Source organism: Hyalella azteca, unplaced genomic scaffold (assembly GCF_000764305.2).
Source record: "Hyalella azteca isolate HAZT.00-mixed unplaced genomic scaffold, Hazt_2.0.2 contig7959, whole genome shotgun sequence".
NCBI lineage: Eukaryota > Metazoa > Arthropoda > Malacostraca > Amphipoda > Hyalellidae > Hyalella > Hyalella azteca.
This window is the reverse complement of record NW_025938066.1, coordinates 4,603-30,340: the sequence shown is the minus strand read 5'-3', so window position 1 is coordinate 30,340 and position 25,738 is coordinate 4,603. Positions and strand designations below refer to the sequence as shown.

The window sequence follows — 25,738 nt, the reverse complement described above, 5'->3', positions numbered from 1 at the left end:
TTGACTCAATAATTAATCATCTCTGTTTCAACAATCCGCATTGTGCATTGCATATAACATGCCTACTTTGTATGTGTTTTGCGAGCCTCCAAAACCTGATGTGACATTGAGTTCAATATTGTTTTAAGCCATTAATTGCAGTATTTATGTCGATTGAAGTTTAAATATCTAAATTAAATCAGAAATTGATTTTCACAAATTTATCACCAGGCGCTGCTCAGCGGTTTGGGATATATGATCATTAAACATATACACTCGCACCAATGTCAGATCTGTTTCTAACGTTATAGTATTACCCCTCAGTTGGAATAATATGTGGGTTATGTCTATTATTTCGACCGTGATGGACAGAGATTGGTAATGGCAGGATGGCCCAGTGGTTGAAGTTCAGCGTACCATGATTGACGCAGAGAGGTGCGAGTTTGATCCCAGCTCTATGCGACAGTTTCTTGTCAGAATCGGCAAAGAGGCCGGGCGGTTGTGCAAAGAAAATTTGAAGCAGCGAGTTGCCAGTTCGAGCCCGCAACAAGCTGTGGATGTTCTGCGATGTTAAGAATCGACGACAGGCATTCGGCGTAATAAACGCTGAAACCGCTATATTATTATTATGAAACAATATGGTGGCCAGTGGTTACAGTTCAGAGTACCAAGATTGGCGCAGGGAGGTGCGGGTTCGATCCCAGCTCTGTGCGCCAGTTTCTGGTCAGAATCGGCGAGGAGGCCGGGCGGTTAAATTGCACAGCAGAATTGGAGCAGTGAGTTCGAAGTTCGAGCCCTCAACAAGCTGTGAATGTTCTGCAATGTTAAGAATCGGCGAGACGGCGACAGGCCTACGGTCTAATAAACGCTGAAACCGCTATAATTCAAAAAATAACAATAATTCAAAAATAATATATTAAACAACTGTCTCAGCTTTCGAAATTCCGGAATTTCTTCATTCACCGAAACGTTCGCTGGATCATTTGTTCGCCACGTGTTTTGCTTTTGCCCCCTGCATATATAGCGGTTTCAGCGTTAATTAGGCCGTAGGCCTGTCGCCGATTCTTAACATCGCAGAACACTCACAGCATTTTCATGATTTTGCGGTCTCGAACACGCAACTCACTGCTACAGTTCTTCTGTGCTTAACCGCCCGGCCTCCTCGCCGATTCTGACCAGAAACTGGCGTGTAGAGCTGGGATCGAACCCGCGTCTCTCTGCGCCAATCTTGGTACTCTGAACTTAACTTTAACCACTGGGCCAACCAACTTTAACCGCTGGGCCAACCAAATGAACCAATCCCCGGTTTCGCTGTCATTCAATGTCAAAGGGATGATTTGGTGATCTAGGTTTTGGAGGGTCACTCGTCAGTCGTCACTTCATCACTTGCGTTGCGCATAGCTTATGATGATGATCGCTGCAACTGCAACATGCTAGTATATGTAAGGCTTCAAAAACTTATGTAGTCTAGATATCAATAAATTTGTATCATATTTTGTTTACTGAAGTATAGTTGCAGTTGCCCCTGCCCCAGCAGTAGACATCAGTGCAGGACAATCATGCCCCAGCTCAGGCCAGGCGCCAGCTGGGCCCAGTGGCCCCAGGCTGAGCCCCCAGCATGCCAGCAATCATTCTGCAGTTCAAGCTCAGTAATATACCTAGATTAACCTTTAAAATAGAAGACTAACTCTACCCAAGTCAAGATTGTGATTAAAATCATATTTTTATTGTCTTAGTAGCGGTACTGTAGGTACTTAGCTAGTATTTAGTAAAGGGTTTGAATTTTTTGAAAGATATTTATTTGACTATAATTAGTATAATACACAATTACATTTATACATGTAATAAAGGTAAACAAAATGCCAAAAAGATGTCTATTGCTTCAGCCCATTTTTTCTTGTTGTTATGACTTACATACCCTAGGGTAAACGCGGTATATTCCGACATCGTAGGTAATTCCGTCACTTCTCTAGTTTTTCCTTTATATTAAGCTTTGTTTTAGTTCCATCATCAATGTAGGGTAAACGCGGTATATTCCGACATCGTAGGTAATTCCGTCACTTCTCTAGTTTTTCCTTTATATTAAGCTTTGTTTTAGTTCCATGCGTTCATTGATGGTTGAAATGGTGATACAACTTGAATTGGACACACACAGATCGTTCAAAGCTTTGTACAAAAATTGAAATTTGCTTAATTGAAAGCCTAATAGCTGTTAATTAAAACGTAATTAAGTAGTGTTCAATATTCGTTAGTGTTCTAATTCAAAGCCGTGTTGTATCCCAATACAGCAAACGGAATTCGAACACGTGGATGTCGGCAATACGTATCAGTTAAATTTGAAGCGCTGACGCAATACGACTCACCACGTGTCGGATGTTGCCACACAAAGTGACGGAATATAGGGATTTTTTTAGGTTTCCATTCTAAAGGCTTTTTAATAAATATGGCAACATTTTGTGACGTTTCATCGTTGCTGACGCGTAGTGAAGTGTTTTAAGAGTCATGTGAGGCAACAGAACTTACGTAACGCATACGGTTTTTTTTTTATAGTTTTTCATTTCTCGATGCGTCCTTAAAGTGTCGGAATATACCGCATTTACCCTACCTACCCTGTAGGCCTTGCCGCCTCTACAATGCATTATGACTATTTATGAGTTTCCATAAGCAGGATAAGCTTCTGATAAGATAAGCCTGATAAGGCAGCCAAAAATGACCATGATTGATAATAATGCTACAGCGGTACAGCCTAGATTCTGACATTCACAATGCTAATGGCTACAAACTGCAGGCTGTCTCCTGTCTGCACACATCAATAAATCTTCTAGTGTTCCTAGTTTTGGAAATATATTTTTGTGTTTGAATAGCATAAAGAATAAGAGTGTCAAGGTGGTTTAATAGCTAACAACATTGTTTCTAGAATTTTTTTTTTCTGTCCTCAAGAAAATTGTTTCCATTAGATTGGAGAGTGACTAATAGTATTATTTTATTCATTCTGAAATTTGCATATTGAATTTTTTATTTTCTGAATGCATTGTAGTTCATTCAACTTCACTGGTTACAAAATCAATAGAGGATTTTTCCACTAATCCAATTGGTATGAATTCATCACAAAATAATTTGGATGAAAAACCTGTTATTTATTTGACTGGATTTGGGCCATTTGGCGGCTACAAAGTAAATGCAAGTGATGCTGCTGTATCTTTGGTGAGTTAATTGTATTGTTTTAATATAAATCTTATAGTTGCATTGCAGCATGCTGCAGCTTCTTCACTCTCTGCATTTATGTATGCAGAGAGTGAAGAAGCAGTTAAGTCTGCACATGATACAATCATACATGATGTATCAACAGCCTATATAACTGTTTCTTTAGTGAAGGACTACAATTCAGTTACCGTACCCCCCAGGCCCCAAGTTCCTCAATACATTCTAAAATAGCTCAAACACCCTTTGCTTTGCCTAGTTTCTAATAGTTGTCATACATGTCTAAGCTGTCTTTTGTAAATTTCAATTTTCATGTTGTTAGGGCTTCTTTTCTGCTCAGCATTTGCTGCTGAAATAGTTATTAGTGTATACAGCAATCCCTTGATTAGCACGGTTTTGAATACCGCGGTTTTGATTAACGCGGAAAAAAAATTTGCGACCTACCCTTAATCTACGCGGTGCCAGTTTTGATTAGCGCGACTTTTTTTTCACAACGCATCATTTTCCCGCCTCTAGCCTGGTTTAACCGCGCCTTGTCTCGTTCATAACTCGAATGATCGAGTTCGGCAACGTTCGCCGGTAAGTGCGCCATGCCGGTGCTCTAGCCCTTTGAGCCCTGGTGTGATGAATTCGTCACACAGAAAATAAAAGCTTCTACCGAGAGTAATTACAGGTTTGGAGTCTAGCCGCGAGTGTGACGGTAGCGTCACATGTTGTGAACTCGTTCGAACGACGTTCGATGGAGTAGGCGCGTCGCTACTGCCAGTTTAACACAAAGACTGCGCGTGATCTGAAAAGGAATTCAGATTGTTTTTTCACTTTCGAAACATAATTCAGTGCGTAAAGGGCTAGTTACTCGTTAGCCTTCAACTGGTCAAGATCGCTGCCATATCTACTGCTCACTTTTATCAAACTACATAATTTTCCTTTCCTTTGCTATTTTTGAGGATTCATTATAATTATTCCCATATATTCTTAAGTTTGATTAGCGCGGTTTTGATTAACACGGTAAAACTCGGGGATTTATTAACCGCATTAATCAAGGGATTGCTGTAGTTCATAACTTCATAGTGAAAAATACCTGCTGGTAGAATGCAACAACCTACTAGGCAAACCATTCCAGGTTAATATGATAATATTTACTTGAAAATTTTGTTTGTTGCACAAAGTTAGGTTTTGTAAATAGACAATTATGTAGACCAAGAATGAATCTATACATACAACATTTTATTCTTATTCATTTGATTGCCATTTGCCAGTCCTCTTTACCTATGGCCTATAGGAAAATAGTCCTATTATAATAGCAAGCTGCAATTATGCAGCATTATTGCATATTGAACTGTCTTGTTTCACTCTTGCTAATCAGTATGGCAAATAGTGCTCTCTACTAGACTACTACTTCTTTTATTGGAAAGCTGGGAGCACTGCTTAAGTATGAATAAATGTGTGATGAAAGCAACTATGAGCACCTACAATTATACAAGGACAGGGATGCTGTGTGAGGAGATTGAAATTGTAGTTGCGGTTCATATTTACTTCCAGTCAAGACCTTTAGATCAGTCATTCACACTTCATTAAAAATCTTTAACTAGCATAAAAAAATTTATAAGTTCATCTTACACTTGGCAGTTAACAAAAAGTTCAATTAATAAGTATTCACTATAATCTTCAAAGACTATAACATTCAGTTATATATACATGTCAACATCCTAAAAAAAACAATATGCCAAAACATTCATCATGGTTACCTTTTTTACCTTCCCTTCCTCCCCTCTCTCAACCCTCCACTCCTCATGACCCCACTATCATCCCCCTCCTCTCCCTCAACCCCCACATCCCCCTCCTCTCCCCACAATCATTGCCATTCACTCTTTGCTTTTTCCTCCATTCCCTATCCATTGACCTAACCTCAATCATTCAGAATCACCTCCATCATAGACTCACTCTCTCTCTTATGCCACACATTCCATCAACAAGTGCTCCAGTTTCCTTCACATCCCCATCACACATAAAACATTTATCTTCCCTTCTCTCATTCCCCCTGTATGTAGATCCAGTCACACCTAAATACATACCTACAGTGGGAAATATGTGATGGGAATGTGAACACGTACATGATGGAACACGTACATGATGGTGGAATTGGCGTTCCTAGCAGTAAACAGCCCCAAACAGTATAACTATATTAGGGATAGTGGGGTTATGGTGGTCATTTTAATGACAAAGTAAGAGTAATGGAGATGTGAGACCAGTTCAGTAGATAGCAATGATGGTGGGGTTTGTCTGAGAGAGGCACTGTGTGTGTAAATGTGAGTAAAATTTTATTCATAAATTGTGTTCAGGCTGGAAGAGAAGAATGTGATGACAATAATTGAGTCTTAATGTTTTGCCTGCATCTATCAAAATAGTTTACAGAGACAACATAAATATGTGTACCTCATTAGGTGCTCATTAAAGTTAAGTGTTAGTGATGGATAAAAAATAGGTTGTGTATGGTGACATAAGTTTTTTTTACTTAAATGTATGTTAGTTTCATAGGATGTTAAGAACAGTGATGTTAGGCTCCTAGGATATCTAAGAAACTAGGTATCTTCTTAATTGAATATATTTCAGCCTTCTACTAGGTGGTGTGCTGATGTTTTTTTATATATGATTATAAGCTACCGGTATATTTCATTTTGTATTGTGGATATATTTTCTTTCTTGGAAGGCCTCAACTAAGCACATTGGCAACTGGTAATTTTTAACTCTTTTTTTGACTCTTTTTTTTTGCATCACATTTTTAAATTATTCATTTTTGTATTCATTGGTGACAAAAAAGCTTAACATAGCTTTCCTTTGATATATTTATTATTGCATTCACTGGTGAAAAGCATATTAAAATTTCATTGTATCTAGGATGTGATTGATTACTGACGGAAAATGTTAACTGACTAAATATATTGCCATAATGCAACATGATAGGTACGGTATGATATCCATATTGCCCAGGATTTAAAGCACACAGAGGATTTTAAACAGGATTTTTTTTGCATGGTACTGGATACCCACAGCTTCAATTAGTAACTTCAAATGCTATAATCTTTTCAGGTATATAAAAAATTATTGTAATATTTCAGGTGGAGAAAACTAATTTGGCCCATGAACTGGGAGTGGAGCTAGTATGCGAGACTCTAGAAGTTGATTATTGCTCTGCTAGAAAAATTCTTCCTCAAAGATGGACTCAACTTAAGCCAAAGGTTTGGTTATTTAACATATGGAAAAATAGGTTAATTATTAAGAAGTCAATTAGAGTACTGTTAAACATATTCATGATCACTGAAAACCAGTGCATTAAATTTATTTTATAATTAGTTTAAAATCTATTTCGTATTTAGTGAGAATATTATTTGCTGATTTTGCTGAATATTATTTCCTACATTTGCATTAAGATAGATTAGAGTTCTTATTGAGCTAAATTTTTCTGTCTGTGCAGCTTGTGGTACATGTTGGTGTCGCAGGACACGCTAGTAAACTCACACTGGAAGAGCAAGCCGGCAATGATGGCTACACTTGCCTTGATATCAAACACACATGCCCGCAGGACCACTGCTGCATTCCAGGTATGCCTAGCAATAATCCAATTGACATTCAAGCAGCATTATTATGCTTGCATAAGTACACCTGTGAGCAAAAAAAAAAAATATTCAAATTATACAAAGTTAAGAAGCTTGTGTAATAAGTTTCTTGTGCAATAAGTTTCATGACGTATAATTAGGAAGTGGTAATGGGTTTTGATGCTTCATTTTTTCAATAGGTGGAAAAGATATCTTGATGACAAACCTACCACTTAAAGATGTTGCTCGAGACATCAACCAAAATGTTTCCCTTCAATTGAAGTGTGAACTCTCACAGGATCCTGGCAAGTAGGTTCCGATACTATTTTCTTTTATTTTTTTTGCAATAATCAGAAAGTGCCAGCTATACTATAATAAGCTAATGATATCACAGATCCATGAATGCTCGCTAGCAAACTATTTTTTACCAGGTACCTATGCTCATTCGTCTACTACACATCTCTCAACCAAGACGCATCACGTAGCATCTTCATCCATGTTCCACCCTTGGAGGTCTGCTCTGCCGAAATAACTGCCAAAGCTCTAGCTCAAGCAATCCGGCTACTGTACAGAACGGTACAAGTCGCTGATGCGACAACTAACATAGTCAGTGCACAGGAATCGGTAAATGGAAATACGCGACCGGTCGAGAACGACTGTGTCAATAACCCGAGGCTTATTGACACAGAGCGCAACACGTCATTTCAAGAACAGGAGGAAGGCCCCGCAGGGACTGCTACAAGTAGAGTGCTTCCCACCTCAAACGATGCCAAACCTGCCGGCGAAATTGGTGATGGTGCACTAGAAATGAGCAAGCTAAATTTGACTGGAGATTGACGCCTTGCTATGAAAACCAACGCCGAAATGATTTCCCCTAAAATATTCACAAACAAGTGGATTAACCTAATTTTGCTGATGTGAAGAAGGGTTGAGGCAGAGACAAGGTACCTCCGTCCGTATGATGTCAGAGATGATTACGTGGCAATAATCAATTCCATAGTTCTAGGTCATTTTATACCACTGTTTCTCACCTATGAAGTATAAGAAATAAATTTCCATTGTTCATCATTTTCGAACAAGAATGTCATTTCTAGTACCTAAAACTAAATAAAGGCTCTTGGAAGATATTTTATCTTTAGTTGCAAATTATTTAGTAAAAGTTTCTCTAGACAGCGTCTCTCCTCTTAAATGCATAAAGTTACAATAGAAGGATGAAATTCAAACACGTGCAAATAAGGCTTTTAAATTGTTAATTCTTAATTCGACACAATTATTTACACGTTCCCCTCTCGCACTTGAGTTACAAACTCATCATCTGTTTTTGCCACGAATGAAACTGTTCGTATAATTTTGTTCCACAAGAACCGAAACTTCAACGAAAAGGTGGAATATGATAAAATATTGAGTTCGGCAATCCTTAGCACAACTCCGAAATAAAGATGCCGAGTAGAAGATGCTATCTCAACAGATGCGCGGACCCAAGAATCCTCAATGTCCATTTCATGCCTTGTGGTACATCTTTATTTCTCTAACTAAAAGTAAGTCTTCGCCATTTTCACATACTGCGAAGGCAATTTAATAGAATACACAACTTCCAGCGCAGCAACATGACACGCATATGCAAATAATTATTTACCAAAGGAAAAAATGTGATAAGTGGGCGCACTAGACAGGGTTGGACTTGACAAGAGTAAACCAGTGGCCGCACTCGCATCGCTTTGGCTGCCCGCGGTAGAGCCACATCCAGTTGATGCTTGTTGCTCCCTCCTCACACACGCACCCCATGATGCGCTTCTCAAAAGCAGACGGCACCTCGGTTGGTGAATCCTTGGTCGCTCCCGCAACGCGCTTGATCACGCGCATGTCGAATGGGTTCTGCAACAATACGAATAGTTGATACAGGCTCCTCATGAAAACGTTATAGAAGTTAATCAAGTGAGTAGCGTTATAATGAATGCCCTTAGAGATTTCCTCTACACAGTTTTCTACGAGTCTATTTGCTGCATAGGCTAAAAGCAAGTGTCGTTCTGAGAGTGAAGCTCCTTTGTTTCTAGCTCACAATTCTCATTAATGTTCATTCTAATTGTACTTCCATAAATGAACTTTGAAGATCAAAAATTAGTAGTGCTGATATTATACAGTGAGGTCAACTATCTTGCCCTCTGTAGTACTAAAAATGCTATGCGTTTAAAAATTACTTTTTAAAGACAACACTTCTAACGAATCCAGTGTCTCCAATGTTACACATGAACAATAAATTTCTAATTTTATTACCATATAATAAAAAAATTAATTTTCAAATTTTATTCTAAAAATCAAAAATTTTGTTCAAATTTTTCAAAATCATTCATTCTGTCACTTGATTCATGCATTGCCTCCGACTTTACGCAAGTGTGCAAAATTTCAGATCGATTGTACAGGTAAAGTGTGTTAAATATCAATTATAAGATATGTAGCGCCACACACAGTAGCACACAAAATTTTCAAAATCATTTAATGTGTCAATTGATTCATGCATTGTCTCCAGCTTTATGCACGTGTGCAAAATTTCAGATTGATTATACAGGTAGAAGTGTGTTAAATATCGATTATAAGATTTGTAGCAGACAAACTAACAAGCAAACAAGAAATGAAGTTCAAGAGAAGTGTTGTACTTGAAGTTCAAGAGAAGTTGTAATAAACAGTAGCCACCAAAAATTATGGAAAAAAAACATGGGAGCTGCAACATTGTATTTAATTCTTCATGCTGTGGTGCATCAAATATGACATTCACACTAGCAACCTACACTCGAGGTAACATAGCAATCATATGATGTAGCATCATCTACTGATAAATTTGTGGCTCCATTCAATTAAATTACATGCTATATGCTGAGAACATCATATTTGAAACAATAATATAACTGATCGATTGATAATCATGCATTTCACAAATTATTTGAACAGCAAAAAAAATTAAATGCTTATCTGAGATGAAATAGTGCTGCCAAAAATTTTTTTATAGGTCAACATCCATTAATAGTCAAGTAGGGCATCTCATTCATTTATTGGCAATTTCAACAACACTAATAATCAACTTCTTCTTACTCATCACAAATCTCTATCACATTTGTTCATTTTTTTAAGCAACGCGATGGATGTAAATATACTTTTCTTAGAACTTGCCTCATTTCCAGCAGCAATAGCCTCCAACTCTCTGCGCTCCAGACCAGTTGCATGCTCAATTGGCAAGGGCATACCTGCAGAAAAAAAGCATCCTTAGATAACAGCAAATTTTTCACCTCATGAAATGTTGTGAAATTTTGTGAATTAGATAAATCATTAAATTTACAAGTCCGAATTTTCATTCAACTTGAGTATTAAACCAACATTCTCCAATTCATTCTGCTCTGAATTCACCAGGATGACAACTATGTACACTTTAACAGATAACTCAACTTTTTTGCCATGTCCTTGATGGATAATCAAGTGGAACACACTAAATAAGATTAAAATAAGAGGCATTTTTCAAAGTGAGCACCTTTTGGCTTGGCCATAAAAATAAAACTAAATTTCCCAAAAAACATTTATTCCCGTGAAAGGTCATACTTTATTGCACTTTCTTACATAATTCAAATTTAAATTTAGGGATTCATCATTTCTAACAACCTGCTTACATATGCCATCAAATACACTTTACAGTGTTAAGAGAACAGACGACCACAGGAATAGAATGACCACAGTCTGTTCTATTTTACTTTGCGGTTTACTTTTTTGATCAGATGATTGGTTTTTACTGAAGATCTACACATTCCGTCAGGAATGTTTGGGCCGCCATGTTTGAAATTCACAAACCTGATTATGCAGCATTCCATCACAGTTTTCACAATCCACTTCACAGATCTAGCTGTGAGCATCAAATAATTTGAAGCCTTGTGTACAGAGAAACTGCATCAAGGAATGCAGTTTGCAGTTGGTGGGATTCTCAATAGGTGAAGGCATTTTAAAATTGCATTAACAAATGTAGACTCAATTGCATGGTTTTATAATGGCATCTGTCATTATGAAGCTTGCAGTGGACAAGGTCGTTGTCAATGCTCAATGGCATGTCCATGGATACAGTAATATCACATTAATAATAGGGTAATTAATGAATATGATAATATAATATCAATAAAGGAAAAACAAGTAAAAATCACAGAAAATGTCATTTATTTTACATCTACATCATCTACAATGAAGAGGAGGACTTCAAAGTACTGTTAGTAATGGATGAGTACACTCTGCATGCTTCAATTGTTCTAAAATTAACTTTTATTGCAAGTGTACCGGATTACCCCGCTTTGAGGGGTAAATCGGGACGGTTTTATTTTGCGTCTGGCACCTTACGAATAGCATGTGGAATTTTTTTGAAGATGCCATTGGATAGCCCTCGCAAAGAGCTATAAAATGAGCCTAAACTTGTTTCTGAAATGTTTCATGGTAAGAAGTTATTGACAAAAAACGCTCAAATCCGTCCCTTTTAACCCCATTTGATGGTCGGTTCACTAAATGGGGTTCCATTTGTGAAATCCACATTTGTGTGTAACCTTTACCTTATAAAATTGCAGCATACTAAATTTCAAGAGAGGCGTACGTTTTTTGTGCCTGTGGGGGGCTTTCGAAATTTTTTAGGGAGCCAAAGGGGGTGCCAGCCTGAAAAAGTTAGGGTATTACTGATCTAATGGGTGTAGAGGTAGCACCTGCTACATTTAGAGCATGTAGTGGACTAGTGGTAGCAGTAGCGGCTGCTACATTTCAAAGTAGCGCTGTCTGGGCTGTCCAGCTCTGCTTATAAGTGAACTTCCATTCTTAGAATTGCACCCTGAATTTAGTCTGTACCAGCCAACCAACTTGATGAGTACTAATTGTATTATAGGGTAAACGCAGTATATTCCCACACTTTCAGGACGTAGCAAAAAATGAATGGCTATAAAAAATATACCGTACGCGCAACTCGAGTTCTGTTTGCTTTACGTCACTCTCAAAACACTGCACTATGCGCCAGCAACAATGAAACGTCACAAAATGTTGCCATATCTATTTAAAAGCCTTTAGAATGCAAACCTACCAAATCCATATATTCTGACACTGTGTGTGACTAAATTTGGCATTTTGTGAGACTAATTCTGGCCGCGCTTCAAACTATACTAATTTGTAATGCTAACACTCTTGTGTTTGAATTCTGATCGCTGTGTGAGCTGTATTGGAATATAACACAGCTTGGTTTAGAACATTATTGAGTATTGAACAATGAACACTACTTAATTACTTAATTAGGCTTTTAATCAGGAGCTATTAGGTTTTTAATTAAGAAATTTTAATTTTTGCACACAGCTTGGAACGAGCTGTGTGAGTCTAATTCCAAGCTGTGTCGGAATTAGTTTTTATGTGTCTAAAACCATCTCTTAACTTAATCATCTATTAATCAGCAAATACAAGTATACTTAAAGGATTCCTAATATATTCACAGATGTTTAAAAGTCTCAAACCATAATATTCTTTCTACACAAACAGTTTATCACTTACGTAATCCTACAACTCTTATTTCAATACAATAGTGTAGTCATGTCATTATTGATGGAAATTGCAAAGAATTACATTTTCGCTATGAACACTCACTCACAAATACATGAAAAACTGCCTATGATTAAATCAACAAACACAAAACTGACCACTGATGCAATAAGCTGAGACATGGAAACTCCTACCATTATGATCAGGATTACCAACTTAACGAAAAACATGAAGAAAGAAGGTAGTACTGCAGTGTGGAATTCTGTATAGGTAATATATTCTCATGTCAATAGAAGAAAATGTATCGAAATACCAACCCTACCACCGTGTTACACCACCTTCCACTGCAATGAAAATTGATGAACTGAGCTCATTTGAAACTGCTGTGCTTCCAAAACCGCGCATGGTTTGAAATCCAATCCCGTGTTGCCAACGACTAATCAAGTTAACTAGTCGTTTATCTGTAGGCTAGCGGACACATTTTTGCAATGAATACATTCTAAAATAAAAAAAAACACATCCAGCTTTGTAAAATTCTCACAATTGGACAACACCCACAAAGTTTTCGATATCACATAAAGTTATGAGATAAACTGCTACTCTTTCACTGCGTGTTTTCTGTTTACGTATCACAAGACGGTGTCACACACTTATGTTTTGGTTGTGTCTAGTTTGATTTCACAATAGACTTGATTCACATTCCATTCTGAGATTTAAATGATTGAAAGTTTTATTTTAAATTATAAAAACCTATCTATATGTTCCAGATTTGAATTTTTTGCCCTATTATGTTGAATTTATCTTGATAATTTCACTTCAAATTCTGAATGATTTCGTCTGCCATCCCGCGTTTTTGAACGTTTTGTGTCTTTTAGAAAATTTTCGTTGTTTAACATGGGAAACTATTTCATTATATAAAACATAGAGCACGTACCATATAGTGCATTAATAATACAATTTAATTCAATAAAAATTAATTTTTACTTTAAAAATATATATAATCAGATTTTTAATTCAACATTTTTTTAATAGAATTTAATTCTACAGCATGTACCATCTAGTTATTAAATAATAAATTTTGATTTAGTAAAATTTAATTTTATTTAATTTTTTAATTTAATTTAAATCTACAGCTTCAACCGATAAAAATGAGCATCATAGGAATCAAAGTAAAACTGTCATTCATACATCACAAATTGAATGACATTGGATGGATTTGATAGGTATTTTATTAATCCTGTTTATATATAAGAACGGAAATAACGCTTCTATTTCAGAATGATAATGGAAATGTTTCTACTATTTCAGAAACTTTTCTTGAATACACTTCCAAAAACTAAAGTTCTGTAATTAATGGAGTCTTTGAAATGACAAAATCATTCAATTTAAAATTTTTAGCTATAAGAGTAAGATCGTCATTTGTCAATATGAGGAGCATTCATTCGTCATTCCTGAGGAGCTGTAAGAAAAAATTCATTTTTTTTATGTAAAAGGATGTTATTCAATTAAAAGAAATGCAATAATTGATTTTTGGAAATACGATGTTAAAATTAACGATCCGTATTAGAATTCAATAGACGTTACGACTTACAATTTCAGAATTGTCTTCAAAAAGTTTGTTGTCGTTTGTTTGATCAGAAGTTTCGTTTGATCAGAAGTTTTCATTCTTTGATCAGAAGTTTTTGTTCGTTTGATCAGAAACAGAAAAAGTTTTCGTTCGTTTGATCAGAAACAACAATTATTCATTCTCTTGCACTAAGTATACGAATCATTAGTTAATTTGTATACAATCGTATACGAAGTAAGTATACGATTGATAAACCCCCTAGATTATGCACCGGCAGCGGGAAAGAAGCTAGGTACCTATTTTATTCAGTAGCTCGTTAGCCAACGTGATATGTAGTTCTGTTCGTATGAACTCTGAATTGCGTATTTAGTGTGCATGATGAAAAACTGCTTTGCAGCATAGTTATAATTACTTAATGAAGTTTAGTTCATTGCAGTCAGCTTAGGAGACAAATTTTCAGCAAACTAATACTTTTTATAAGTTTAATTTAAATTGTTGACTCGTTGAGTGAAAGGTGCAGACATACAACTTCCTAGTGATTAGGTACTTAATAGAAACTGAGCAAGTTAGCGTACCGTAAAATGGGGTAACTTAGACTGGCGGGGTAACTTAGACCACTTCTTGTTTTTTTAACAAAAACCTCCACAACTCAAAAACTATTTGACATAGAAAAATTTTGTCAATACGCATTAAAGGCTTAATACTGAGGCCACATAACACAATAGAAAGATTTGAAAAGTTTGCATATCTAATAGGTCAAAAAATTAAAAATGTGACCCATGAAAAAAAGCTATTATTTAAAGCCTGTCAGAGTACCCCCTCCAATTTTTTTATTTTTTTGTTTAATAACTCCAGGTTTTGATGCATTGTAGTAGAACTCTTCTAGTTACATATGCAAATGACAAATTTTAGGAAAGTGTCATAGTTTGCAAATGGGGGGCACCGCCCCTAAATGGGGTAACTTAGACCACCTAATGTCAGCCCTGACGGGGTAACATAGACCAGCTTGGAAGTTTATAACATATTTTATGTTTGACAGCCTATTTATGTTTTTTCTTTATGTTTCAGAGTCTACAGAGTCTTGTATATGGTAATTTTAACTTAATTTCCAAGCCAGTCAATATTACCCCATCAGGGTTGCCATTAGGTAGTCACATTTCCCTCATTATGGGGCAGCGCCCCCCATTTGCAAACTATGACACTTTCCTCTAGTTTGTCATTTGCATATGTAACTAGAAGAGTTCTACTACAATGCACCAAAACCTGGAGTTATTTGGAGTTATTTTACCAAAAAATATAATTGATTTTACCACCCAGTCTAAGTTACCCCAAGAGTCAGGAGCCAGCAATTTATGGTGAGTGAAGCTAGAGCAGTGGTTCCCAAAGTGGGCAATATCGCCCCCCTAGGGGCGGTGGAAAGATTTTGGGGGGCGGTAAGGAAGAAGAGGGCAGTAGGGGGGCGATAGTCCGAAGTCGAAGTCAGAAGTTCCAACGTTTGTTTGACAATTTGTACACAACACGTGCAGCACATAACTCCCAGCGATGGCTTTTGTCACCCAGATCTGTTTTTTTAACCTCTCCTGGGTTTACGTCTCGGACAAATTAACGGCCGGACTCGCGGCCGGTCTCACGGTCAATTTGCAAATTTAATGATAAAGGAATATCTCTCAAACTAATGAACTTAACTCGATTAAACTTGTTTTTGCCATAGTTATATGGCAATACGGGCCAAAATTCACAGTGATCAAGGAATTTCTTCCAAACTACTGAACAGATTCGAATGAAATTTTGAAATTGCAGTCCTAACTAACGAACGGTAATGTTTAGCTCGTGAAAATTTTTTCGATTGTGCCTTCGTTTGCGATTTTTTTTTCATTTCACCTTCATTCGTGATTTAAACAGCATACGTGTTTAAATTCGCAGTAATCAAGAAATTTTTTCCAAACTGCTGAACAAATTTGAACGAAACTTAGTATTTAATATCCCTAACGGTAATGTTTAACTCGTTACCATTTTTTTCGTTTTGCCTTTGTTTGCTAGGTATACGGCTATACGTATACGGCTTTTTAAACCGACCGGTAGAAAAGACGGTCGTTCCTTCTATATCTGTATAACTCGCAAACTAAAGCAAAATGAAAAAATTGTCACGAGCTAATCATCACCGTTGAGACGTTAGGTAATTATTTACAAAGTTTCAATGAAATCTGTTCTGTAGTTTATAAGAAATTTCTTGATAGCCGCGAATTTAAGAGACAAATTACCTGGCGATACGGGCCGAATATAAAGAAGTGTGAAATCAAGAATGACGGTGAAATGTAAAAAACTTACAAATGAAGGTAAAATAAAAAAAATTAAAAGTTGAAAAATCACAGTTTGGTGGTTAGGAATGTTTATTCAAATTTTCGTTCAAATCTGTTCAATAGTTTCGGCGAATTTCGGCCTGTTTCGCAATATACGCGTATCTCACGAATGAAGGTGAAATTAAAAAAATTTTTAGCTCAACATCACCGTTAGGTTCTGATGAATACATGTTCCAAGTTTCATTGCACTGCGTTCATTAGTTTGGAAGATATTACTTGATAATTGAATTTGGAGATTGGTCGTAAGACCGGCCACGAGTCCGGCCGCAAATTCGCCCGAGACGTCCTAGGTGCTGAAACAGCTAAAACGGCTGAAAAGCATATTGGTTCACTAAATGGGGTTCTATTTTTGCAATAAACCTTTGTGTTTAACCTTTCTCTTTTAAAATTGCAGCGTACTAAATTTCAAGATAGAGGCGTATGTCTGTGGGGGGCGCTAGAAATTCACTAGGGAGCCAAAGGGGGCACCAGCCTGAAAAAGTTTGGGAACCACTGAGCTAGAGTATAGACCTGTATTTTGCATGTTTCAATTCAAGTTTAATTTAGCTAGTAAAAAAAGGGCATCATTTATAAAAAAAAAAAGTGGTCTAAGTTACCCCATTTTACGGTATGTGTTTTAAGCCTTTAAGAAGTTCATTTTTTGCCTCAAATAACGATGTTGGATCAAAAAAGTTGTCTTGGTGGATCGAATATATGAACCTTCGAAATTAGAATTCCATCCTGGGTAGCAGGCCGCAGGGACACCAACCAACAATATACTGATTTGAAAAAAATGATATACAAATTCTTCTATATTACAAATTTATCAGTAACTGGCATTCAACAGAATGGTTTAATAACCTTCGTAAATCGTAAATGTTATACATGCAGAATCAATCGTGTGCAACAGCCAAAGTAGCGGGAACGATGGTTAGTGTTTACTGTTTACTTGTTAGTTCTCAATAAGCAATCGGTGTGCGAGGTAACTGAATTAACTGCAGATAAAGATCCCGAACTTGGAGACGATAATTGAGTGAAAACTTTATGAGATAAATTGTGAGCCTTCTAAAGTTTCAATTATGAAGAAATCACAAGGTTCACAGAATCTAAAGGTTTGAATGCTAAATTTTTGACTTTCAAGTACTCAATTGACTATTGCGTCTATTCTAGTCAGTCAACACTTAACTGTGAAGTGTCATGTTGTTTGTTGTGCATTGCCTTTTCTTCGAGAAGTTTCCCCACCTGCTGATGAGTTTCTCCTCAATTTGAAAGCTGAGGTAAAGAATAGGTGCCATAAATGTTTTTTTATATTTAATTTGAAACTATTATGTTGGGAGTAAATAGTATTTCCTTCTGTAGATCCATCCCTCTTGCTCATCTGTGAGTGACACTTGCAATTAACAATCTTGCATGGAACCTTCTCTGTGTTGCCTGACTTGACGTTCATACGATCATAGCTACCGTAACCGAAGCCAATTTCTGACGGCCTGCAAACCTGTTTCTAGTTGCCTGGAACGTTTTTTTTTCAAGGCAGAATGCTTTTTTATGTGAACCACAAATTTTAGAATTCCAGCCTGGTCGGAATACATCTCACCACCTGCCGAATATAGTCACACAGAGTCGGAATATAGGGATTTGGTAGGTTTGCATTCTAAAGGCTTTTAAATAAATATGGCAACATTTTGTGACGTTCAATCATTGCTGGAGCATCGTGCGGTGTTCTGAGAGTCACGTAAAGCTAGGGTAAACGCGGTATATTCCGACACATTAAGGACGCATCGAGAAATGAAAAACGATAAAAAAAACGTATGCGTTACGCAAGTTCTGTTGCCTTCACATGACTCAAAACACTGCACTACGCGTCAGCAACGATGAAACGTCACTAAATGTTGCCATATTTATTAAAAAGCCTTTAGAATGGAAACCTACCAAATCCAAATCCCTATATTCCGTCACTTTGTGTGACAATATTCGACACGTGGTGAGTCGTATTGCGTCAGCGCTTCAAATTTAACTGATACGTATTGCCGACATCCACGTGTTCAAATTCCGTTTGCTGTGTGAGCTGTATTGGGATACAACACGGCTTTGAATTAGAACACTAACGAATATTGAACACTACTTAATTACGTTTTAATTAACAGCTATTAGGCTTTTAATTAAGCAATTTTCAATTTTTGTACAAAGCTTAGAACGATCTGTGTGTGTCCAATTCAAGTTGTGTCGGAATTAGTTTTCATGTGTCTAAATCCAACATCTCAACTGAATCATCTATTAATTTATTTACGACTTGAAATCAGCGAATACAAGTATACTTAAAGGATTCCTAATATATTCACAGACGTATTTAAAAGTCTCAAACCATAATATTCTTCCTATAAAAACAGTTATTCACTATTAGGTAGAGCCATGTCAACTGTCAAATTTGACACATTTTTCGATGATCTCACCACGTGGCATGCATTGTCTCTCTTTGGATCTCAATATTTTCCCACTAGATGGCCAAGCAGGCTGGAATTCTAAAATTCGTGGTTCACATAAAAAAAAGCATTCCGCCTTAAAAAAACGTTCCAGGCAACTAGAAACAGGTTTGCAGGCCATCAGAAATCGGCTTTGGTTACGGTAGCTATGATCGTATGAACATCAAGTCAGGCAACACAGAGAAGGTCCCATGCAAGATTGTTAATTGCGCGCATTACTCAGTCTCACAGATGAGCAAGAGGGATGGATCTACAGAAGGAAATACTATTTACTAGCAACATAATAGTTTCAAATTAAATATAAAAAAACATTTATGGCGCCTATTCTTTACCTCAGCTTTCAAATTGAGGAGACACTCATCGGCAGTTGAAGAAACTTCTCGAAGAAAATGCAATGCACAACAAACATGACACTTCACAGTTGACTGACTAGAATAGACTCGATCGTCAATAGAGTACTCGAAAGTCAAAAGTTTAGTATTCAAACCTTTAGATTCTGTGAACCTTGTGATTTCTTCATTATTAAAACTTTAGAAGGCTCACAATATATCATGTAAAGTTTTCACTCAATTATCGTCTCGAAATTCGGGAGCTTCATCTGCAGTAATGTTCTGTAACTACCTCACCCACCGTCGGCGTCAACTAACCACTAACCGTCATTACTAGATTCCCGCCAGTGCCGCCACTGTTGCACACGATTGATTCTGCATGCATGTATAATATAAAATATTTACGAAGGTTATTAAACCATTCTGATTTCCGTTGAATGTCAGTTACTGATAAATTTTTAATATAGAAGAATTCGTATCTCTTGAAAGTGGAAGTGTGCTGGACGTTCCAGATTTTTGGGTCCTGCTTTCCAATTTGCTATGTTTACCAGTTAATATATTACCCCTCTGGATTTCCACACTGTGGCCAAGACCTAGTGTTTTTTGCAGTATTTCGACACACAAATGTATGACATCACCATTTCAATTTTCAACCATCAATGAACTCATGGAACTAAAACAAAGCTTAATATAAAGGAAAAGCTGGAGAGGTGACGGAATTACCTACGATGTCGGAATATACTGCGTTTACCCTAACAGAACTCTAGTAACGCATATTTTTTTATAGTTTTTCATTTCTCGATGCGTCCTTAATGTGTTGGAATATACCGCATTTACCCTAGTTTTTATGTGTCTAATTCCGTTTCTTAACTTAATCATCTATTAATTTATTTAACCACTTGAAATCAGCAAATACAAGTATACTTAAAGCCGATTCCTAAAGGATTTAAAAGTCTCAAGCCATAATATTCTTTCTACACAAACAGTTTATCACTATTTGGTAGAGCAAGGTCAACTGTCAACTTTAACACATTTTTTGATGATCTCATTGGGTGGCATGCACTTTTTGCACTGTCTCTCTTTGGATCTCAACATTTTCCCGCCAGACGGCCCAAACCTAGTGTTTTGGCAATAGTTTGGCGCATGGTGGCAAACCAGAGCTTTTTTGGAATCGGTTCATTTTTAATTTCCTCAATAACTCAAGATTTAAACCAATTTTTTAAGTATGATAATGCTGGTATCCATGATACTTTATTGGTCTACTTATAAGACTCAAAAATGAACTTGAGGGAGAGTCTAAAAAACTCTCTGCTTTGTCACTATGGTTTGGCGCGCAAAGGTACGACATCACTATTTCAACCATCAACAAATGCGTGGAACTAAGACAAAGCTTAATATAAAGGAAAAACTAGAGAGATGTTGAAATTACCCACGATGATGGAATATACCGCATTTACCCTACAGCTCTCTCGATCACACTTGAAGACAGTTGATGTTGACATTTTATTATGAACTTTCATTGTAAAATACCTACATCCAATTCCATAGAAGGCAAGCTATGTATGTAGTATGTACTATGGAAACTTTAAATTAATTAATGTCAGTCCAAATTCCATAAGTAGAAGAAGTCCTATCAATAAACAGAGGAAAATTTCTCATTGAAAACAAATTTTATTAGGTAGATGTAGAAGACGGTCAAGTAAGAAAGTGATTTCTAATAGTAAGATAATCGGTATTCGGTAGGTATAGAACCCATTTTCACATCAAACAAATTCACCCAAGTTCTGTTATATATGTGTTATCAACTGCAATAATACAAACTTGAGCGTGATTAGTTAAGTTGGACCGTGCAGTGTTTTTGTACACTGTTGTCAGTTCTCGTAACAATTTGAGACAAGTTATTTCCAATACATAGATACATACAGCAACTTGAACGCCAGTCGGGTTAAGCAGCAGACTCAACACCATAGACACACACACCTTTATCTGCACATTTGTAGCTCGTGGTGTGAAGGCACCTTGAAGAGGCTCTGAGCAAATTGCGTGACATAATCGAAGCCATTTCGATCAAATTTCAGCAGCTGACTGGCCCACCGGTCGCAATCGGCAATCACCGTCAATCACCAACTGAGTTCATGGTTCTTGCGCAAAACCTCAATGAATCGACCGGGAAGTTTGAAAATTTGTTGTCAGTCACAAATTTTCTGAGCTTTTTTTTTAATGAGAAGCAACTAATGACAACTCAAACTTCATTTGAGATTCAGTTCCTGATATAATTTTGATGATCTTCTATTAGTTGACGGCGTGTTCCACCAGAGGCGATTCTCGCCGTAATCTGCTTATTTATTGAGTCTCAGGGCTGGAATAGATGAGTCCTGATATAAAAGCCGATCCACACTCTCAGTTTTACACAACGATTTGTCAGCGCAGTTCTAATCATTGCAGTTAAAACGTTGCGTGTGGACGGGAAAACTGCGCAGTTTTGAAGCCGGCGGGAAAACTGCGCAGTTGCATCGAAATCTGAGCTACAGAGCATAGCTTTCGATGAACTGCGCAGGCAATTCGGAACGTGTAGACCAGTGGTTCCCAAAGTGGGCGATATCGCCCCCCTAGGGGCGGTGGAAAGATTTGGGGGGGCGATAAGGAAGAAGAGGTCGGTAGGGGGGCGATATGGGGGGCGGCTGTCCAAAGTCAGAAGTTCGAACGTTTGTTAGACGATTTGTAAACAACACGTGCAGCACATGACTCCCAGCGATGGTTTTTTCTGTTTTTTTTTTTTTTTAACCTAGCTCTCCTGGGTTTACGTCTCGGACAAATTAACGGCCGGACTCGAGGCCGGTCTCACGGCTAATTTTCAAATTCAATGATCAAGGAATATCTCTCAAACTAATGAACTTAACTCGATGAAACTTGGTACACGTATTCATCAGGACCTAACGGTAATATTTTGCTCGTAAAAATTGTGTGAATTTTGCCATCGTTCGTTTTTGCAATAGTTATATGCCAATACGGGCCGAAATGCACAGTGATCAAGTATTTCTTCCAAACTACTGAGCAGAATAATCAGCAGATTCGAACGAAATTTTGAATTTACAGTCCTAACTAAAAATTTTTCGATTGTGCCTTCGTTCGCGATTTTTTTTTTTTTTCATTTCACCTTCATTCGTGATTTAAACAGCAATTCGTGCTTAAATTCGCAGTAATCAAGAATTTTTTTTCCAAACTACTGAACAGATTATTATTAACTCGCAAACGAAAGCAAAATGGAAAAATTGTCACGAGCTAAACATCACTGTTGAGAGGTTATGTATTTTTATACAAAGTTTCGCTGAAAACTGTTCTGTATTTTAGAAGAAATTTCTTGATCACCGCGAATTTAAGCGACAAATTACCCGGCGATACGGGCCGAATATAATGAAGTGTGAAATCAAGAATGACGGTGAAATGAAAAAAAAAACTCGCAAACGAAGGTTAAATCGAAAAAAAGTATAATCTAAAAAATCACCGCTTGGTAGTTAGGAATGTATATTCAAAATTTCGTTCAAATCTGTTCAATAGTTTGAAGAAATTCTTTGATCAATGCGAATTTTCTCCTGTTTCGCAATATACGCGCAACTCACGAATGAGGGTGAAATTTAAAAAAATTTACTAGCTAAACATCACCGTTAGGTTCTGATGAATGCGTGTTCCAAGTTTCATAGAGCTGCGTTCATTTGTTTGGGAGATATTTTCTTGATAATTGAATTTGGAGATTGGTCGTGAGACCGGCCACGAGTCCGGCCATAAATTCGCCCGCGACGTCCTTGGCTTCTAGTGCTGAAACAGTTAAAACAGCTGAAAAACATATTGGTTCACTAAATGGGGTTCTATTTGTAAAATACACATTTGTGTTTAACCTTCATCTTTTAAAATTGCAGCGTACTAAATTTCAAGAATGAGACGTATGTCTGTAGGGGGCACTAGAAATTCACTAGGGGGCCAAAGGGGGCGCCAGCCTGAAAAAGTTTGGGAACCACTGGCATAATCGAAAACATTTTTCCGAGCTAAACATTACCGTCCGGTAGTTAGGACTGTAAATTAATAATTTCGTTCGAACCCGTTCGGTAGTTTGGAAGAAATCCCTTGAACACTGTGAATTTCGGCCCGTATTGCCATATAACTGTGGCAAAAACAAATGAAGGCAAAATTAAAAAAAAAATTTAAGGAGCTAAACATTACCGTTAAGTCCTAATGAATACGTGTACCAAGTTTCATCGAGTTAAGTTTATTAGTTTGAGAGATATTCCTTGATCATTGAATTTGGAAATTGGCTGTGAGACCGGCCGCGAGTCCGGCCGTTAATTTTTCCGAGACGTGAACACAGGAGAGGTTAAAAAAAAAACAGATCTGTGTGAAAAAACCATCGCAGGGAGTCATGTGCTGCACGTGTTGTGTACAAATCGTCAAACAAATGATCGAACTTCTGACTTCGACTTGCCGCCCCTATCGCCCCCCAACCGCCCTTTTCTTCCTTACCGCCCCCCAAAATCTTTCCACCGCCCCTAGGGGGGCGATATCGCCCACTCTGGGAACCACTGGATTATGCCTTCGTTCGCGAGTTTTTCGCGCATTTTCTCATTAAAAGAAAGAAAAGGCGCTATTGTGCTCGTCTTGTCCGTCTGTCTGTCCGCCCGTCTGTCTGTCCGTGACTTCATGTTTTCGTCGACGAGAAAATGCGCTCTCTGTCACTAACTGAAGTGAATACTGAGTTACATTTTTTTTCATTTAAATTTCATTCGCGATTTTAAACAGCAATACGTGCTTAAATTCGCAGTAATCATCATTAGATCCTAATGAATACGTGTTCCAATTTTCATTGAGCTGCGTTCATTAGTTTGGGAGATATTACTTGATAATTGAATTTGGAGATTTGTCGTAAGACCGACCACCAGTCCGGCCGTAAATTTGCACGAGACGTCCTAGGTTTCTAGTGCTGAAACAGTTGAAACAGCTGAAAAACATATTGGCTCACTAAATGGGGTTCTATTTGTGAAATAAACATTTGTGTTTAACCTTTATCTTTTAAAATTGCAGAGTACTAAATTTCAAGAAAGAGGCGTATTTTTTTATACGTGTCTGTGGGGGGCGCTAGAAAATCACTAGGGAGCCAAAGGGGGCTCCAGCCTGAAAAAGTTTGGGAACCACTGCCCTAAATGATCCAATCACTTTTTTAACAAGGCAAAATGCCAAAATTTATCAAAATACTGCCTTCTCCATGGCACGTCTCGGACAAATTTACGGCCGGACTCGCGGCCGGTCTCTCCAAATTCGATGAGCATGGAATATCTCCCAAAGTAATGAACGTAGCTCGATAAAACTTGGTACACGTATTTATTAGGACTAAGCGATTGATGTTTAGCACGTGACAATTTTTTCGATTTTGCCTTCGTTTGCGAATTATACGGCTTTATCTAATCTAAAAAATTGTCACGAGCTAAACATCGCCGTTGGGAGGTTAGGTTTAAATATTCAAAGTTTTTTTTTTCAAATCTTTACGGTAGTTAGGAAGAAATGTCTTGCTCACTGCAAATTTCGGCACGTATCGTCATATAACTCACGAATGAAGGTGAAATTCTAAATATGTTCACGAGCTAAACACCACCGTTAAGTCCTAATGAATACGTTTACCAAGTTTTATGGAGCTATGTTCATTACTTTGGGAGATATTCCATGCTCACCGAATTTGAGGAGACCGGCCGCAAGTCCGGCCGTAAATTTGTCCGAGACGTCTCCATGAGGAGATCGCGCAAAACTGAGCAAACAACTCAGATAAGTCGGCACCGTGTGGACGCTCTAAAAATTGCAACAGTTTCTTTCCGACTTAAAACTGCGCAGACAACTGAGCGTGTGGACCGGCCTTAAGATTCATGATATATATATGGATGTTCGCCCTTGAAACTGATACCGCTGTGTTCAGCAGAATCGAGGGACAAGCACAAATGATCCATAAAGGTGCTTGTACACGGGGACCGTACTGGCTGCAAGTGATCAGTAAAATGCCAAATGTCTGCCGCTTTGTGTCTATCCCGCAAGTGAGCTTAGACACAAGGCAAGTTTAAGGTGCAGACGTTCCGGTCTCTAGTCGTTACCGGCACGGCGGCACCTTAATTAAACTTGTCTCGTGTCTAAGCTTACTTGCGGGATAGACACCAAGCGGCAGACATTTGGCATTTTCCTGATCTTCTTTCCGCCAGTTAAGTCCCCGTGTACAAGCACCTTAATAAAAGTTCTTCCAATTGTAAAAGTCTTCAACAAGGGTAAACACAGAATATTCAGAGCACAAGTAGAAGCGTTAAATATTGGGTTACAATAAAGGACCTATACTCGCTTGCAACCAACTGAATCGACACTTCTCCGGACCCGCCTGCGAACTCGCCTGCGGACTCTAACGCAAAACCTAATTACACGCTCAACTGAACCACTCATAATTCCTATAATACTAAACGGATTTGCTTGAATTTTGAAATGTGAGTAGTTACTGTCAATGCGCTGCGGTAGAAATCATTACATATGCCACATAGAAAAGTTTTCAATTAAAATGGATAAACGTATGTATCCATTCTCTATCAAAGGAATTATGAGTGTCTCGGTTGATTGACAAAATACGTTTATTCGTTTAATTGAAAACTAATTTATGTAAAAATCTGTAATAATTCCTGACGCAGCGTATTTA

General features: G+C 37.5%; 2 protein-coding genes across 2 annotated transcripts; one reads left to right on the top strand and one right to left on the bottom strand.

Annotated features, from left to right (window-relative positions):
* The first annotated feature begins 2,845 nt into the window (after positions 1 to 2,845).
* On the top strand, positions 2,846 to 7,801 carry LOC108667796 (pyroglutamyl-peptidase 1). The gene is made up of 5 exons (XM_018154866.2): positions 2,846 to 3,183; positions 6,300 to 6,419; positions 6,656 to 6,782; positions 6,977 to 7,085; positions 7,208 to 7,801. The coding sequence occupies exons 1-5, from the start codon at positions 3,076 to 3,078 to the stop codon at positions 7,611 to 7,613; spliced, it is 870 nt and encodes a 289-aa protein (XP_018010355.1). The 5' UTR covers positions 2,846 to 3,075; the 3' UTR covers positions 7,614 to 7,801.
* Positions 7,802 to 8,009: 208 nt separating this feature from the next.
* On the bottom strand, positions 8,010 to 21,161 carry LOC108667797 (cytochrome c oxidase subunit 5B, mitochondrial). The gene is made up of 3 exons (XM_018154867.2): positions 21,007 to 21,161; positions 9,942 to 10,015; positions 8,010 to 8,651 (listed from the first exon to the last, which is right to left on the bottom strand). The coding sequence occupies exons 1-3, from the start codon at positions 21,086 to 21,088 to the stop codon at positions 8,442 to 8,444; spliced, it is 366 nt and encodes a 121-aa protein (XP_018010356.1). The 5' UTR covers positions 21,089 to 21,161; the 3' UTR covers positions 8,010 to 8,441.
* Positions 21,162 to 25,738: the final 4,577 nt, after the last annotated feature.

Coding starts and splice junctions, on each gene's coding strand:
- LOC108667796 (XM_018154866.2), top strand. CDS start 3,076: ATGAATTCATCACAAAATAATTTGGATGAAAAACCTGTTATTTATTTG. Junction 6,420..6,655: donor GGACTCAACTTAAGCCAAAG/GTTTGGTTATTT, acceptor CTGTCTGTGCAG/CTTGTGGTACATGTTGGTGT. Junction 6,783..6,976: donor GGACCACTGCTGCATTCCAG/GTATGCCTAGCA, acceptor TTTTTTCAATAG/GTGGAAAAGATATCTTGATG.
- LOC108667797 (XM_018154867.2), bottom strand. CDS start 21,088: ATGGCTTCGATTATGTCACGCAATTTGCTCAGAGCCTCTTCAAGGTGC. Junction 10,016..21,006: donor CTACAAATGTGCAGATAAAG/GTGTGTGTGTCT, acceptor TTTTTTCTGCAG/GTATGCCCTTGCCAATTGAG. Junction 8,652..9,941: donor CTATTGCTGCTGGAAATGAG/GCAAGTTCTAAG, acceptor GTATTGTTGCAG/AACCCATTCGACATGCGCGT.